The sequence below is a fragment of the Eptesicus fuscus genome, chromosome 5 (assembly GCF_027574615.1).
Source record: "Eptesicus fuscus isolate TK198812 chromosome 5, DD_ASM_mEF_20220401, whole genome shotgun sequence".
NCBI classification, from domain to species: Eukaryota; Metazoa; Chordata; class Mammalia; order Chiroptera; family Vespertilionidae; genus Eptesicus; species Eptesicus fuscus.
Genome location: NC_072477.1, coordinates 63596626 through 63613977, shown reverse-complemented (window position 1 = coordinate 63613977; position 17352 = coordinate 63596626). Strand labels below are relative to the sequence as shown.

Genomic DNA, 17352 nt, shown 5'->3' with positions numbered 1-17352 from the left:
GGCTCAGTGGATAGAGCGTCGGTCTGCGGACTGAAAGGTCCCAGGTTCGATTCTGGTCAAGGGCATGTACCTTGGTTGTGGGCACATCCCCAGTAGGGGGTGTGCGGGAGGCAGCTGATGGATGTTTCTCTCTCATTGATGTTTCAAACTCTCTATCCTTCTCCCTTCCTCTCTGTAAAAAATCAATAAAATATATTAACAAAAGAGAAATGAATGAACTCAGGAAACAATAGTATCTTCCTCCCTCATTGAATCTCCAAAATATATTTTGAAACTGCACATTTTTGCCATTTCTGCTGCCATCATTTCAGTCCAAGTGGCTATCTTTTCCTCCCTGATGTAGTGGGTATCTTTTATTTGTCTAGTATTCTGTTTTTTGTTTTTTTTTTTTTTTTGGGGGGGGGAGACAAACTCCCTTTTTCTGATAAATCTGTTCCTTCCCATATAAATCATGTGATTTTGCTGGGAGGCTGCTCTCATTCTATCCTGCTGCACACCTGAGAATAGGCACCCGATCCATCTGAGCCCTGGTATTTTAAACACAGAAACTAAAGGAAGAGACTCAGACCCTCTGCCTTGGACAATTTGTGAGATGTGAAGGCAGGCACCACTGGTGGCCATTTCCTATCATGTCAAGAAATCTGGGTCTGAGAAAATAAAGCAAGATAGGAGACACGGAGGCATCTCCTCTTCACTGGTTTTAATTTTCCCTAGTGTCAGCCACAGCCCAGCCCAGCCCAGCCCACAATTTGGTTTTATAAACCAACAAATTCTCCTGTTTGCCCAAATTGGTCTGAATTACATTTCAGTTATCTGTTACAAAATGAGGCCTAGCATCCTGGATGTCTGTGATAGCCTCCTGACTGCTCTCCCCATTTCCAACTACCTGTTGTATTTCATTTTCCTCCCACAGAGTGGTCTCTTCAGAATTTTCATCCTGCTGATGAAGAGCACAGACTGGGTTAGACTTTCAGCCATTATTATCTGAGTTTCCTTGGGCAAGTTATCTAACCTGTCTGTTCCAAGGTTTATAAACTGGTAGAAAGGGGATAATGACATCTCAAAAAGTCATTGTGAGGCTCAAATAAGAAAAGTACACTTCATAAGCACTCACTTAATGTTAGCTAGTAGTCCTAGCTGGGTAGCTCAGTTGGTTAGAGTGCTGTCCCAATACACCAAGGTTGTAGGTTTGATCCCTGGTCAGGGCACATACAAGAATCAACCAATGAATGCATAAATAAGTGTAACAGCAAATCAATGTTTCTATCTCTCTCTATCTCTCTCCATTTCTTTCTTTAATATCAATCAATCAATAAATGCCCTGGCCAGGTAGCTCAGTTGGTTAGAGTGTTGTCCTCATACGCTAAGGTTGTGGGTTCAACCTTCTGTCAGGACACACACACACGAAGCAATCAATGAATGCATAAATAAGTGGAACAATGTTTCGCTCTCTTCCCCTCTCTCTAAAATTCAATAAATAAAAAATTTAAAAAATGTTAGCTAGTGGTGGTGTTAGCAGTAGTAACTCAGATCATGTCACTGCCATACCTACTTCCTGACCTAATTTAACTCCACCTTGCTCACTAGGCATAACATGCCTATTACCTATCCACTAGGTAGGCTTTTGACAAAATGGATTGAGGAGGCAGGGCTTTAGGTCCTTCCCTCTCCTGAAATGTTCTCCCAGCCCCTTTTCCCTTGGCCTAGCTAACTCCTCATCTTTTTGCTTCAGCTCAAATATCACTTGCTTCACCTCCCTAATCAAAGTTATAATCTACGGGGTCTACAGGTATACTCCCTTCATAAAACCATCAGTACTATAATTTCTTACCAGGACAGGTAGAAGAATTGTTCAGAGATAGCCTTTTTTAAAATATATTTTTTGTTGATTTTAGAGAGGGAGGAAGAGGGAGAGAGAGATAGAAACATCAATGATAAGAGACAATCATTGATAGGCTGCCTCCTACATGTCCCACACTGGAAATCAAATCCGAAACCTGGGCATGTGCCCTGACCTGGAATTGAACCATCATTTCCTGGTTCGTAAGTCGACGCTCAACCACTAAGCCATGCTGGCTGGGTAACACAGTTAGTCTTAATTCAGATTACACTGAAATCTGTTTTGATTGATAGGTGCTTATGCTGTGTGCACCCAGTTAAATATTTTGAGTATCATCCTTACATAGAATCCTTTCCCTTCAAAGCAGTTATTACAATTTGTGTGTGTGTGTGTGTGTACATATATATACACACATATATGTATGTATATATGTATATACACAGAAACACATATATATGTATATATATGAGAGTTATTTCCTCTCTATACAATGTTCCATGAATATAGAGATATATGTTTTGTTCATTACTATATGCCTAATCCTATATAATAAAAGGCAAATTGGCCCTAACCAGTTTGGCTCAGTGGATAGAGCATAGGCCTGCGGACTGAAAGGTCCCAGGTTTGATTCCAGTCAAGGGCATGTACCTTGGTTGCGGGCACATCCCCAGTAGGGGGTGTGCAGGAGGCAGCTGATTGATATTTCTCTCTCATCGATGTTTCTAACTCTCTATCCCTCTCCCTTCTTCTCTGTAAAAAATCAATAAAATATATATATATTTTTAAAAAAAGGCAAATTGTCTCCTTGACTGGGAGTTCGACCAGGAGTTCAACTGGGAGTTTGACCAGGGGCAGGGCCAGCCAGCCAACCGCCTGTGGCCCCTCCCCCTGGCCATGCACCAGGCCTCTAGTCTATATAATAAAAGCCTAAGTGACCATTACGGCGGAATGACCAGAATGACAGTGATGCTCACTGACCACCAGGGGGCAGATGATGCTCAATCGGGAGTGCCGCTCAGCCAGAAGCTGGACTCACGGCTGGTGAGCACAGTGGCGGTGACGGGAGCCTCTCCTGCCTCCACAGCAGTGCTAAGAAGCAGCAAGCAGGCGGGTGGTAAGGAGCAAGGCATCCCAGACTGTGAGAGGGATATCCAACTGCCAGCTTAGGCCTGATCTCCAAGGGAATCAGGCCTAAGCTGGCAGGCGGACATCCCCCAAGGGGTCCCGGACTGTGAGAGGGCACAGGTTGGGCTGAGGGAACTCCCCCCCCCCCCGTGCACAAATTTCATACACCGGGCCTCTAGTACCTAATATAATAGTTGACACATAGTTGGTGTACAACACAATGAATATTTATTGGAGAATGAGTGAATTTTTTTATCAACTCCTTAAAAAATTAGGATGGAGGTGTGATAACCAGTCTAGGTTCCAATAAGATGGGAATTAGACTCTTGGACATGGGGTAGGGTGAGGTCAATTGATAAGAGGAGACTGGTTACAGGGTTATTCCACTCTCTTACCCACCTGAGCTACTAAAGCTGATAAGGAAGTAACAGGTGCCAAAGAAAACTTTCTTCCTCATCCTACATTATTTCACTCACCTCTGGCTGGCTCAGTTTCCACATGGGGCTTGTTCTGTGGCTTTTCTGCAGAACCTGGGGCTGGGAAGCCAAATAGCCCAAATTCTTATGAATCATGGCCAGATTGTTGCTGTGGGTCTGCAGGTGATGTCTCCATCCTATAAGTCTGGTTTCCTCATCTTCTCACTTTATATCTGGGGTCCCTAAACCCTGACCCTCTTCCTTCTCTGTTTCAGAGACTTGGGTCCTCCTTCTCCCTGTTCCCTAATTCTCAACTCTGTGCTGAGTTTAAATGGTGGTATTTCCTTTCCCCACTAGCTGTTGACCCACGGCCTCAGTTCTTAACTATGTGGGCCCCTCCTCATGACATGGCAGCTGGCTCCTCCCACAGCCAATGATCCAAGAGGGAGATGAACACAGATGCTATAATTTAGCATCAGAAATGACATAGCCATAATCTATTAGTCACATAGACCGACCTTGATTCAGTGTGGTAGAGGTGGAATACCAGGAGGATGGGATCATTATGGGGCTATGACAGAGATTAGCTACTGCAGATGGATTAGAGAAATTTGGAGAAGGAAGAATTTTTAGGACTTGAAGAAGGAAAATGGAGGACACATTAACCAAATGCCTATTATGGGCCAGGCCCTTTATATCAAGTTATTAACCTTTTCCACAACAATATTATTTCTATTTTTCATATAAAGAAATTGAAATATGGAGAAAATATATGTCTAAAATTAAACCCAGTAAGTAGCAGAGTCAGGATTTGTTACATTATTATGTGGGCCACTTTGGTTACATTTAGCATATACCAAAGGGTGGAATATGTGCTACTGAAGGTATGAGAAGTAATTTTAGTTAGTATAGAGCACCGATTTTCAACCAGTGTGTGCAAGAATTTTAAAAATATGCAATCAATACCTGAGTATTTAGTCAGGGGCACTGACCTCTTTTCCCTTAGATTGTCAAATAAAAAAAATGACAACAACCAACACAACAATAGCTATCCAGTGTGAATAAATCAAAATTATTTTTTTTTGTCAGATAGGCAAAAAATATATATTTTTTGGTGTGCTGCAGAATTTTAGTAATTAGTTTATGTATGTCATAAGATGAAAAAGGTTGAAAATTGAAAGAGATAGAAAGAGACATAGTGCCTGGCCAGCGTGGCTCAGTGGTTGAAGGTCGACCTATGAACCAGGAGGTCATGGTTCCATTCCAGGTCAGGGCTCATGCCCAGGTTTAAGGCTCAATCCCCAGTGTGGGGCATGCAGTAGGCAGCCAATCAATGATTCTCTCTTATCATTGATGTTTCTCTCTCTCTCTCTCTCTCTCTCTCTCTTTCTCTCTCTCTCTCTCTCCTTTCTAAAAAATTGTCCTAACTGGTTTGGCTCAGTGGATAGAGTGTGGGCCTGCAGACTGAAGGGTCGAGGGTTTGATTGCAGTCAAGGGCATGTACCTTGGTTATAGGTTCCTCCCAGGCCCAGACTCTAGTCCGGGAGAATGTAGGAAGCAACCAATCAATGTGTTTCTTTCACATCAATATTTCTCTCTGTCTTTCCCTCTCTATTCCACTTTCTCTAAAAATCAATCGAGTGAGGATTAAAAATCCTATATAATAAAAGCATAATATGCAAATTGACTGAACGGCAGAACAACCTGTCACTATGATATGCACTGACCACCAGGGGGCAGACGCTCAACCAGGAGCTACCCCCCTGGTGGTCAGTGCGCTCCCACAGGGGAGTGCCACTCAGCTAGAAGCAGGGCTCAGGGCTGGTGAGCGCAGCCGCGGTGGCGGGAGTCTCTCCTGCCTCTGCTGCAGGCAGGTGGTAAGGAGCAAGGGGTTCTGGACTGTGAGAGCCCCCAACTGCAAGAGGGCCCAGTCCAGGCTGAGGGAGCACCCCCTCCCCCCCCCCCCAGTGCACAAAGCTCATGCACCAGGCCTCTAGTAAATAAATAAAATCAATAAAAAATATTTAAAAAAAAGACATAGCACTGAATAACATTGAAAGTATAAAAAGTAAATGCTTTTTAATCTTCGGATTATGTCAAGAGAAGCTTCAGTTTGGAAGACTTATGCCTTATTACTTCTCCAACACTTGTTAGTTTCGCTTTTTAAGAAAGAGAGGGCAGCCGAAACCGGTTTGGCTCAGTGGATAGAGCGTCGGCCTGCGGACTGAAAGGTCCCAGGTTCGATTTCGGTCAAGGGCATGTACCTCAGTTGCGGGCACATCCCCGGTAGGGGGTGTGCAGGAGGCAGCTGGTCGATGTGTCTCTCTCATCGATGTTTCTAGCTCTCTATCCCTCTCCCTTCCTCTCTGTAAAAAAATCAATAAAATATATTAAAAAAACAAAAAAAAGGAAAGAGAGGGCAGGCCCTGGCTGGGTGGCTCAGTTGGTTGGAGCATCCTCCCTTGCACCAAAGTGTTGCGGGTTTGATTGTGAGTACAGGAAGCAACCAATCGATGTTTCTCTCACATATCGATGTTTCACTCTAAAAAAAAATTAGTGAAAACATATCTTTGTGTGAGGATAAAAAGAAAAAAAAAAAAAAGAGAGGCAACCTGGGCATGTACCCTGACCAGGAAACCAACCTGTGACCTTTCAGCGCACAAGGATGATGCTCAACCAACGGAGCCACACCAGCCGGGGCAGCAGCATCTTTAACAATGATATTTTGGGGTAGAATATATTTATTATTTAATAATATATTTCATTTTTATGGTATTTATTGTTATAGTTACTTTCTGCTTTTGGACAAGTGATACTGATTTTAAATTCCTAAAGGAATATGAGGTTTGACTTACATGCTTTATTTAAGACTTATACAAAAATTAAGTAATAGTAGTTCAAGTGATACTTAGGTATGGCAAAAATAATGAGGATGGCACTGAGGTTTATTGCCTTCCCATCAACTCTATGTTGAGGGAGAAGCCAGTTTGAAATTCCAGCGTCAAGTGGGTTCTGCTATGGGAACTAGTTGGACAAAAATCACAAGTTAAAATCCACAACCCCCCTGCCCGGTGTGGCTCTGTTGGAGTGTCCTCCCGTGCACGGAAAGGTCGCAGGTTCGATTCCGGGTCAGGGAACCTACTTCGGTTGAGGGTTTCATCCCCAGTAGAGCAAGGGTTGTTTCTCTCTTCTCTCTCTCTCTCAAGCCAATAAAAACGTATCCTCCGGTGAGGATTAAAAACAAAAACCAATTCACAGCTAGTTCTTTCCTGTGATGCTTCCTAAGCATTTCTCCTTTTCCCCAACAATTCCTCAGGGCCGGTGGGGAGTTTTGTAGATCAGTGGAGCTAGGAATGAGAACGAGTTTAGTGGGAAACTGAAGCTTCACGCCCCATTCAACTGCCTGCTAAAAACCTCGTGTGGCTGGTGGAGACCGTGCCGTGAGAAAACGGACATAGGTACATTTTCCAATCTCTCAGTCCCGTATCCAACTCCAAAGTCTGATTTTGGGGGTCCTCCAATACTTCTAAGCCATTGCATCTTCACATTTAAAGTTTCTGTGGGGAGATGGACAAGACCAAAGTTTTAGGACATACGGGGTGTGGCGGCGAATTTCTGTATTAGAGGGGTTTGGGGGAGCGGGACAGTGTGTTTGGAATGGGGTCTCTGAAGTTGCGTTTGTGTATGAATTTACATTTGTGGGCAACGCAAGCGGCTAACTAGGCGGTGGGGTATTCGAATCAAAGGGCCAAATTTAGTTCCAGAATTCTGATAACAGAACCGGCGGGACCTTTTCGCCGCCCTCCCCCCCGGAACCCCCGTCCTACAGCCCCCACTGTTCCCTCCGGGAGAGCTGGTCGGTGTCCCGAACCGTCCCCGCATGAGGTCACTGCCACATCACGTGCTCGAGCCCGCGGAAGCGCCACATCGCCAGCCGCGCCCCTCGCCCCCACCCCGCCCACGTGACCGGCCTACTTTCCCCCGCCCGCCCCGCTGCTCCGCTCGGAAGCCCCGCCCCCCGCGCGCCGGGCCTGCGGACCTCCGCCCCGCACCGGCCCAGGCTCCAGCGTGGCCCGCGGCCCCACGTGTTCCCTTCTGGCCAATGGGAGCCGGCGCCGGGCGCGAAGAGGCGGGGAGGAAAGAACGGCTCCGTTACGCTGCGAGAAAGGGGCGGGGCCTGCAACGTCGGAGTGAACGAAGGGACGCAACGGAGGCAGGTCGGAGCCGCTGCCGTCGCCATGACCCGTGAGCGCTGTGCCCCTCTCCTCTTGCCCTTTCCCCCTGCCCTCCCCGAGCAGCACTGCCTGGTCCCGGCGCGGGCCTCCTCCTGGCCTCCCCAGCGACGCCCCTTCCCGGGAGCGCTCCTAGCGACCCTCACCCTCGGAGCCCGGAAATCGGCCCTTGCCCACCGCCACTTCTTGAGAAACACTTGTCCCCCCGCCCCCACGCACGGGTCAGGCAAAGGGCCTCCCCGACCGTCCGCGGCGTGGGGAGAAGCCCTGCGTCTGGGGGAGAGGCCCAGAGCCCCCTCCTCCAAGTCCTAGCCCAGCCCCCACAGGGCCCCGAACCGTTCACCCCCCCCGCCCCCCACCTGCCTGGGAGCCCACGCCGCCCCGAACCTCGAAACGCGCCTCCCGCAGGCTCCTCGGGACTGTCTTTTCTGCACTCTTCAGTTTGCCCTGCCCCGTGGCAGGCGGCTCGGCCCCCTCTACCCCACCCCGCCCCCCATCAGCCTCAGCCCCGACATGGGCCGGTGTCGGGACCCGGGGGATGGAGTCTTGGACCCCGCCGGTGACCGGGTGAGGTTCGAGAGTCGTCGGTGTGTGGCCAGAAAGGCCCCCGCGGCTCACCTTTTGCCTTCTTTCTTTAGGCGGTAACCAGCGCGAGCTCGCCCGCCAGAAGAATATGAAAAAGCAGAGCGACTCGGTGAAGGGAAAGCGCCGAGATGACGGGCTTTCTGCTGCCGCCCGCAAGCAGAGGTAGCCCCTGGGAGGGGAGGAAAGCAGGTGGGGCGAGACTTGGGTTGGACCAAGGGTTGGACCAGAAAAGAGAGCGACCTCGGGGCTGACATCTGAAGTAGTCGCGAGGGGCAGAGTGCATTGCTTCCTCTAGGGCTGTATTTCCTCCCCACGCTCCAAATCGTTAGCTCGCTGCTTTACAGGAAGGGACTGGGGCGGGTGCCTGCCCTGAGTCTGATTTCTGAGTGCCCCTGGGTCCGACCTTAAGGGCAAGGGCAGGGAGCTTCACATTTCAAATGCTTTAGTGGTTATGACAGCCCTGTACTTTTGGCCCTCCTTGCAGTGCGTTTCTCCTCCCTTCTCCCAACCTTTTCACTAGTGTTGCTGGGTGTGGTACTCGGCACAGAATAGCCTTGTGTGGCCAGACTTCTGACCCCTTGGGCAACAGCCAGATAGAGACTGATCGCCTTTTTTGAGCCTCAGCTCTCTTCCTTTTATTCTCCTGTGGGAATACAGCAGCCACACGCTGAATTTTGTCCCATCCACTTCCATCTTATCCTTTGTGCCCTTCATCCCCCTGCATCTTGTCCCTTTTGCCCTCTGGTACCTCCCAGTGCCCCATCATCTCTACCCCCAGGGACTCGGAGATCATGCAGCAGAAGCAGAAAAAGGCAAACGAGAAGAAGGAGGAACCCAAGTAGCTTTGTGGCTTCGTGTCCAACCCTCTTGCCCTTCGCCTGTGTGCCTGGAGCCAGTCCCACCACGCTCGCGTTTCCTCCTGTAGTGCTCACAGGTCCCAGCACCGATGGCATTCCCTTTGCCCCGAGTCTGCAGCGGGCCCCTTTTGTGCTTCCTTCCCCTCAGGTAGCCTCTCTCCCCCTGGGCCACTCCTGGGGGTGAGAGGGTTACCACTTCCCAGTGTTTTTTTATTCCTGTGGGGCTCACCCCAAAGTATTAAAAGTAGCTTTGTAATTCCTTGAGCGACTGGTTTGACTGGGGATTTGGGGGGGATGGGGATGGAGGAATGGCTGCCCTTTCCCATGAAAAGGGGAGAGAATGTTAGACCCTAAAAGGTTGTGGATATGTAGCCTAAGTAAAACATCACAGAAAAATCCTTTATTATACTACAATAAGCAGAGAAGTACTCTGGGTATGTGGTAGAGGAATCCTCTAAGAACCATAGGGACTTCTTTTCTGTAATTTTTGTCCCCCACCTAGACCTTAACACCATCCCAAGGATGGAGTTGAGGGCTTAAGAAGGAAGGCTGCAAGACCTAAGTTTATGCCCCTCTTCCTTATTCTTTCTCCATTTGTTTCCTTGCTTGAAAGTTGGCCCAAAAATCCTGCTGCTCACCGACTTCCTACAGTCAGTTGCTTTCAAGTGTTCACATTCTCTTCTTTCAGTCCTCGTGGAATGAGGGTGGTTTTTGTCTTCCCACTTCCTTTGACCTCAAGATGAGGATTAAAAGCTGGGGTAGTCTCTGTGTTCCTTTCTTTCTGTGCTCTGGTTTGTTCTGGGGCTCTGGGCTTCTTATATCCCTGTGCCCAGGGCTGAACTGCTTATGTTTCTTTTTATCTCCAAGAGCAGAGCCAAGTATGCCTTCAGTCCCTGTTGATCTTTCCCTGTCCCCATCTCCACCATGAGAGTGGTTCCTGAGCTGTTGACTTGGGAGTTAGCTCTTGAGTTGGGGTGAAGTTGTAATGGTAGCTCTAGTGAGTCAGATACCTGGCTAGGGCATTAAGGGTATATTTGGGCACTTTTTCCAATTCAGAGATACTATTGCCTTCAGCCTAAATGAGGTAACTAACTGCCCATTGTGTCCTTGAGGTGTTTGCTAGGCTATACAGCTCTCCCGAACCAAGACTAGGGGCACAACCTCAAGGAAACCTCAGTTGTGTTAAAAATACCTAGAATGGCTATTTGTTATCTGGCGATACTAATACGATGACATTGTTGCCTGAAGATAGGAGGAGGCTTGGGGTTCTGGGTGGGGGACCAACAGAGTGGTGCCAGTAGCAGCCACAGATAGAGGAGTACACAAGCCCAGCATGAGGCAACCTTGACCCAGAAGGTAGCCCAGCTACCCTTGGTGAAGGTCTTTTCCAGTTCTGCTCCCTCATAGCTGTGGAACCAAAGTCTTGTGGTTAGAGAATATGAAGGGCCTTAGCGTTTAGACCTGTCTCCTTCCTTCCCATCAGGTTATGGCAGACCCATGTGAGTCCCCTGGGAACCCTTGGGACTGGCCTTGATTCACTCCCTATAATAGCTAGGTTTTCAGGAGAGTATCCCAGGCCTACTTCCCCATCCTACCTGAACCAGTTGGTAAGGGTAACCATGACATAGAGTGATGCAAGGAAGAAGACGAAGTGGAAGGCAGAATAGCTGTAGGAAAGATGCTGGGCTTGCACTGGAGGAGCTGGAGAGGTCTCTTGGTCAGCTGGCCTGGCAGCTCCTCTTTGCCCTGAAGAGAGGGAGGGCAACAGTGCTGCTGAAATACCTCTTCCATCTTCCTCCTCCCCCAGCTTCCTTTGTGAAAGCGCTTAAGGGCTCTTTGACACTGCAGAAATCTACACTTTCTTATGGATCCTCACTTGACACTCACCTTCCTCTGGCTCCACTGTTTCAGGGCAACAGAAACAGAGTGAGGGCTTCTGTAAAACAAAAGGCAGCATGTTTTGGAATGACTTTGAAAAGAATGTGAAGGTATTAATATAGGAAACTCCCTTTCTTTGAAAATACCTGGTGAAAGAAGTAGAGGCACACCTGGGTTCAAATGCTAGCTCCAGCATATAACTGGTTATGGTCATTTTGGTAAGATGTTTAATCTGTGCCTCAGTTTCTCCATTTGTAAAATGGAGCAAATAACCTACCTCACAGGGTTGTTGTGAGGATTATATTAAATGAGATTATGTATGTAAAGGAGCACAGTGCCTAGCACATTGTGGGTACTCAATAAAAGGTAATAGCAGCTAGAATCTGAGCTTTCTGGGTAGAGATTGGTAGGATGTGTGTCTGTCTGTCTGTGTGTGTGGGAGGGGGAGGGGCACTGGGGATACTGAACTCTCCATTCTCACCTGGAACTCATAGTTGTAAACCTTGATGATCCACAAGGGCCCAAATACTTCAGCCAGGTAGGAAGCCTCATTGCTGAGAAAGAAAACAGTTCTCAAGCAGGTTTAGTCAAATAGCAGGAGGGAATTGCCTGATGGCACCTACTGCCAGCTGGTAACTTTCAGGAGGATATTGGGTTCCTAGAACCATTCTCCCCCCCTTATCCCCCCCCCAAGATTTAGAAATCTTCACATAAGGCCCTAAAATCTTTGCATGTGTTTTTAATTCTCATATTCCCCTTGCCCCCTTTTTCTTACACAGATCATCTGACAAGTGCTATTCTTAGAATCTGTTTCTGTTCATGGGGAGCCTCCCTCTTGTCATGTTTTAAAGTTTAAATAAACACGGTCCCAGACAATCTGACCATCCCTCCCTGTCCTGGGCATTTTTCCTTCTCTCATACCTCTTCCCTTGACACTTTTACGCACCAAGCAAAAAGCACACAAGCATACATGATGCCAGCACTCAACACTGCCAGAGAAGTATCTGGTGTTTGGGGTTCCATTTTACTCAGGCCAGGCAGACACAGTGTGTGATTCTGTCCTTGAAGAATTACTGAGAAGGGTAGAAGAAAAGTGGTAAGAACAAAACTAAGTATTTGGCAGGAGCAAAAAAAAAAAAAAAGTTTTAGCCTGGGGAGACCAGGTCCTGTCCTTACCACTCTCTGGAGGTCGGCTGGACAGTGCAGAGAAGGTCAGGTACATGATATAACAGCTGATGATAGAGGCTTGTAGAAGGCCAGAGCGGGGTTGCTCTGGGCATAATGGGGATCATTGCTTTAGTCTACAGGGTAGTAATTTCCTCCATTTCTACCCCCAACCACACTTCTGTTTCCCCACCCTTTGGGAGAAGCAGAGAATTGATAGATTAGGGAAACTAATGAAATTTGCTATACTAATGGTCCCCCAAATCTGGAATGTTGCAAGGCATGTACCCACTGAGGCGGATGCAAGGAGCGATGGAGAGGACGGAAAGGAGACCACAGAAACAAAGGTGCAGACTGAGCAGCATCTTGTTGAGCAGGCAGCCAGCTGGGTGCGTGTAGTGGTGGAACAGGAACGCTGCTGCCGCACCTGCCATGCTGTAGAATCCTAGGGTGGCCAGCAGCATGGCTAGGAACCAGCGGCAGTCTTGGAATGCACCTGTCTGCCTGAGGGTGGAGGTGGGCAGTGGCTTCGGGCTCCAACTCTTATTTTATTACCATTACCAACTATTCCCCTCTCCCAGACGACTGGTGTGACTACCCATCCCAACTGGCCCACAGAGTTATCAGATTCCTCAGCTTTTTTGATACTGCTCAGCAGTTACGGGACCATGGACCTGTCATATCCTTGGCCCAAGCCCACTGGGTCTACTAATGTTAGACAACATTCCCAGGAATAGCCTTTAGGGTTATGTGCTCCTTACCAGTTCTTATTCCAGGAATGGGCGAAGGCTGTGATAAGCACCAACTGCAACAGGATGAATGTGAAGCCTCCACAGATGCCAATGTAATGCCAGGCTGCACCAGTGGGAAAATGTAGCTGATCATATTATTACTCCTGGTCTTCTTCCTACCCTCTCTTTTTCTCAGAAAATCTTTTAACCTACTGATCAGGATATGAAATGGAAGGTACCTGGGAAAAGATGCTCATCAGGGATGCAGAAGGCAACAGCACAGAGACCTAGCAGGAACAGCAGCTTGAGGAGCCAGAAGCTGGTTAGCAGGGAAAGAAAAACAGGTTCAAAAGAAAAGGCATAGGAGAGTGGACAAAGTGCCTACCGAGGAAGGCAAAGGAGAAAGCAAAACTAGAGGAAAAGGGAGAGAAGAGACAGCTAAGTATAGGAAAGGAGTCTCGTGTGAGAACGGCTGGAAGCAGGTCCATTGCAGCTTATTCCAAATTGTCTCCGATACCTAAATAACATTTGGACCGCATTTTACTATTGACCTAGGGCTTGCAGATAATCCCATTGTCACCTCCATTTTAGAAACTGGAAGTTCAGGCCCCAGCCAGGTAGCTTAGTTGGTTAGAGTGTCATCCCATTATGCCAAGGTTGTGGGTTCCATACTCGATCAGGGCACATACAAGAATCAACCAGTGAATGCATAAATAAATGGAACAAGTCCATGTCTCTTTCCCTCTCCCATCCCTCCCACTCTCAAAATCAATTTTTAAAAATCTTTTAAAAATAAAAAGAAACTACCTGTTTTCTGTCTTTTTACAGTGCTATTATTTCATCTTGGAATTTCCTTTAAGCTTACGTCTACTTCCCTCCCCACCCAAAGAGTACACACAAACCTATTATGCAGCTGTGCCCGAAGGCTGGTAGGGGAGTGCAGGTGGACCAGCAGCACAGCCTGCAGCAGGTGGAAGGTGGCAGTTCCTGCACAAACTCGGTACACAGCCCCAGAGCCACTGAGCACTGGGCAGTGAGAGTGGCCAAACAGATGGGCACAAAACCCCGAGGGCATCTGGATCTGGAAGGAGGGCAAGTCATCATGAATAGAGAGGTGCCTACTTCTCATGGGTATTATCCACTCATTTGTCCCCAGCCCCCAATCTGAATCTTGTCAGTGCAAGTCTATCCCCTCACACTTACGCCATTAGCCTTGCCCCAGACCCTCTCCACTACTGTTCTTGACAGCAGCAGGCAGCAGACTGCTGAGGCCCCTACATGGAGGATTATGTAGGATAGGCGGCTACAAGTGGACTCTGTGAGATGAGGCCACCTAGAATGGCAGCAGCAGGTACAGGGAACAGGCCCACAGCAGGACATCTGGGGATAGAGCAGATGCAGGGCAAGGGTTACATTAATGCATGTGTGAGTTCAAACTATGGCTGAGTTCCAAAATTGCCCCTTTCCTTTTCTTCCAAGCTATTTGGGATTGACTTCCACTGACATCTAGAGCTTTCATCCTAAGAGTTTACTTCCGGCAGGCTTGAGCAGACCTTCCTAAAAAAGCCTAAGTCACACCTGGCCTCTAACCCCCAGACCTAAACATCTGATACTGGGAACCTGGGAGGAGAGGTTTAATGATCAGTAATCTTACAAAGAAGCAGAAGCGCCTCAGGGGGGAAGGAAGGCCTATCATCTTTATTGGCTCCCCTGGGCTTCCTTCCCCAGCTTTAGCCACTATTCCCTTCCACTCTTCAGATAGCTCTTGTCTAGGGAGCTTTCAAGCCTCTGCCCAAGTACCTTCTCACCTGATAGAAGGGAGGATTCACGCTGACATTGCTGTCTTCACTGCGTTGCTGTGCCAGGCGGAGGGAGGTGCTGGGGCCCGTGATGGCCTTTGCACCCACCATCCTTATGGCAGATGGAAGGTAGATGAGAAAATAGCAGCTCTCTTTTGTCCTCAGCCCATTGGACTGCCACTGTGCTGGGGCTGGGCACCCAGTCTAAAACAGAATGGGGAGGAACATCAGGAAAAGAACACCGACCTCCAGGATGTGGTAAATGCAAAGGTCCCAGTGAAACTACTTTCTTACATGGGCCCTTAGGCCCCTCGGGCTGTTCTTCCCAGATTAGAGAGCAGTATGCCTGTGTGGCCTCCTGTGGATTAGCATTCTTAATTGGTTTAGGATTAGCCGACATCAATGCTGCTGGGACAGAATTCCTTGGGAGTGTGTGCGCGCGCCCGCGGGAGGGTGCTGGAGGGATCCAGGTGACGAGGAGGGAAGGATGTGCGGGGCGTAGGTCTGGGAAAATGCTTTGCAGAAAACAACACTACAAGCCCAAAAGAAAGTCGGCCAAGCGAACCTCCTTCCTCGCTGAAGCTTCTAGAACCCGAGCATTCATGAAGGCGTGGCCCAGGGACAGCCCGCCTCCTCCACTCCCGGCGGATGTTGTGGGCAGTACCGGAAGTCGTGTGGCGGGGAGGAGTCTGCGGCGGCGCGGTGGGATCGACATGGCGACCGAGGGGGATGTGGAGCTGGAGTTGGAGACCGAGACCAGCGGCCCGGAGCGGCCTCCCGAGAAGCCACGAAAGCATGACAGTGGTGCGGCGGACCTGGAGAGGGTCACCGACTATGCGGAGGAGAAGGAGATACAGAGCTCCAACCTGGAGACGGTGAGGTGGGCCGGGAGCGGAGGGGGCTCCGAGGGTGTAACTGGAAGCCCCGCTCTAGGACCCGGTCACGATCCCGATGGCGGGAGGAGGCTAGAGGGAAACCGAACCATCACTAGGACCCGCGGCTTGCGAAAAGGAGCTTGCTGGTGACGGTTTAAAGTGGGCTTCAGGATTGAATTAAATAGGCCTCCTGATACAATCGTTATCGTGAACATACACCTGCCTCGCTTGTTAATGGCTTTTTATATTAGGATTTGTGGGTAGCAGAACAGTAACTAGATTTGTCTTTCCTGTAGGCCATGTCCGTGATTGGAGACAGACGTTCCCGGGAGCAGAAAGCCAAACAAGAGCGGTAAGTCTTCTGGACGCAGCCAGCCCTAGAGTCCCTCCTTCCCCCAGCAGAAACAAAAACCATGAATAAGCCTTGTACCTTGCACCGTTCTTCAATTCTATCACCTATTCCCTCAGATATAAGGTTTACAACTTTACTCTTTTGTACTTTTGTAACATTACTCTTTTGTTGGTAGATGGAAAGGCCTCCTGGCAACACCTGCTGCCTGCCCTAAAGTCTCCTGGGGAAGGGGGGTAATGTCTTGTTGAGAGGGTGTAAGACATTTTGTATTTTCACTCAACTGTTTATCAAGAGTCATTTATTTGTAAGGTACAACAGGGAATGTCCTTCATGGGAGTTTATGGTGGAGATAGAGAATGAGGACTAATGCACATGAATATTTGTAGGGAGAAGGAACTGGCAAAAGTCACCATCAAGAAGGAAGATCTGGAGCTGATAGTGAGTAGTGATGCCTAACTAGTGAATGGGCAGGGGAGGTTACTTTGCCTAGTTTGGGTTGTTTCTTGAAACAAGTGGTTAGTATGTTTTGGTGGCACAGTAATGCCAGAGAGGTAATATCATTGATCCTTTTCCTGCAGATGACAGAGATGGAGATCTCAAGAGCAGCAGCAGAGCGGAGCTTGAGGGAACACATGGGCAACGTGGTAGAGGCTCTTATTGCCCTAACCAACTGATTTGTGCTTTCTCAGACCTATCCACTGGATTATCTTATTGCAATAAAGTTGTCTCTTTTTTTGTGCAGTTTCATCATTTTGGATCAAATGCAAAATTTACATGTTGGAGTATAACTGAATTTAAGTGATTTTGCCCCTCCCCCCCTCCTTAATGAACCTATGTGAAGGATCATTGTAGAAGAGTATCTCATGTTCACATGTAAATGCTAGATGGCAGGACAGGTTCATTAATCAGACTAGCTCTTGTATTTTTTATTATTTTTAATTGATTTTAGAGAGAGGAATGGAGGGGGAGAGAAACATTGATTGATTGCTTCCTGTATGAACCCACAACCTGGATATATGCCCTGAATGGGAATTGAACCCAAGACCTTTGGGATGACACTTCAACCAACTGCAGCTATAAACACATTCCCAAAAGAATTTCAAGCTTTTTCTCATTTTGGCTGTAGGATAATTCTAAGATTGTATTCCCCTCTGACACACACAACAGTGACTTACATTCACCTTTTTTAAAAAAAAATACATTTTTATTGATTTCAGAGAGGAAGGGAGAGGGAGACATAAAAACATCAATGGGAATCATTGATTGGCTGCTTCCTGCACACCCCCCTATTGGGGGTCTAGCCTGCAACCCAGGCATGTGCCCCGACTAGGAATGGAACCAGGGACCTTCTGTGATGGGATGACACCCAACCAACTGAACCACACTGGCCAGGGCTGCATTTGTAATTTTATTCTAGGACTTTTAAGGATTTATGAGGGATTTCCCAGAGGGACATTTAAAGGATGTGAACAAACCTTGGCCGCCTTATTTTTTCATG

The 17352-nt window shown here is 48.1% G+C and overlaps 3 protein-coding genes across 5 annotated transcripts; 2 read left to right on the top strand and 1 right to left on the bottom strand.

Annotated features, from left to right (window-relative positions):
* Nucleotides 1-7517: 7517 nt before the first annotated feature.
* SERF2 (small EDRK-rich factor 2) lies at nucleotides 7518-9319 on the top strand. 2 transcript variants are annotated; one of them, XM_028147636.2, is made up of 3 exons: nucleotides 7518-7626; nucleotides 8252-8360; nucleotides 8954-9319. In XM_028147636.2, exons 1-3 carry the CDS (start codon nucleotides 7620-7622, stop codon nucleotides 9237-9239), a joined length of 402 nt encoding a protein of 133 aa, XP_028003437.1. In that variant the 5' UTR covers nucleotides 7518-7619; the 3' UTR covers nucleotides 9240-9319. The 2 variants fall into 2 exon arrangements, with proteins under 2 accessions (XP_028003437.1, XP_008141292.1); XM_008143070.3 differs by having other exon boundaries at nucleotides 8977-9130.
* Nucleotides 9320-10243: 924 nt separating this feature from the next.
* Nucleotides 10244-14738, bottom strand: SERINC4 (serine incorporator 4). The gene is made up of 12 exons (XM_008143234.3): nucleotides 14637-14738; nucleotides 14032-14208; nucleotides 13731-13909; nucleotides 13068-13147; nucleotides 12859-12952; nucleotides 12390-12601; nucleotides 12110-12205; nucleotides 11880-12006; nucleotides 11415-11487; nucleotides 10943-10991; nucleotides 10651-10801; nucleotides 10244-10462 (listed from the first exon to the last, which is right to left on the bottom strand). Exons 1-12 carry the CDS (start codon nucleotides 14736-14738, stop codon nucleotides 10264-10266), a joined length of 1539 nt encoding a protein of 512 aa, XP_008141456.2. The 3' UTR covers nucleotides 10244-10263.
* A 476-nt stretch (nucleotides 14739-15214) lies between these two features.
* On the top strand, nucleotides 15215-16595 carry HYPK (huntingtin interacting protein K). 2 transcript variants are annotated; one of them, XM_008143071.3, is made up of 4 exons: nucleotides 15215-15502; nucleotides 15799-15854; nucleotides 16241-16292; nucleotides 16433-16595. In XM_008143071.3, exons 1-4 carry the CDS (start codon nucleotides 15230-15232, stop codon nucleotides 16526-16528), a joined length of 477 nt encoding a protein of 158 aa, XP_008141293.2. In that variant the 5' UTR covers nucleotides 15215-15229; the 3' UTR covers nucleotides 16529-16595. The 2 variants fall into 2 exon arrangements, with proteins under 2 accessions (XP_008141293.2, XP_028003436.2); XM_028147635.2 differs by lacking the exons at nucleotides 15799-15854; nucleotides 16433-16595 and having other exon boundaries at nucleotides 15278-15502; nucleotides 16241-16300.
* Nucleotides 16596-17352: the final 757 nt, after the last annotated feature.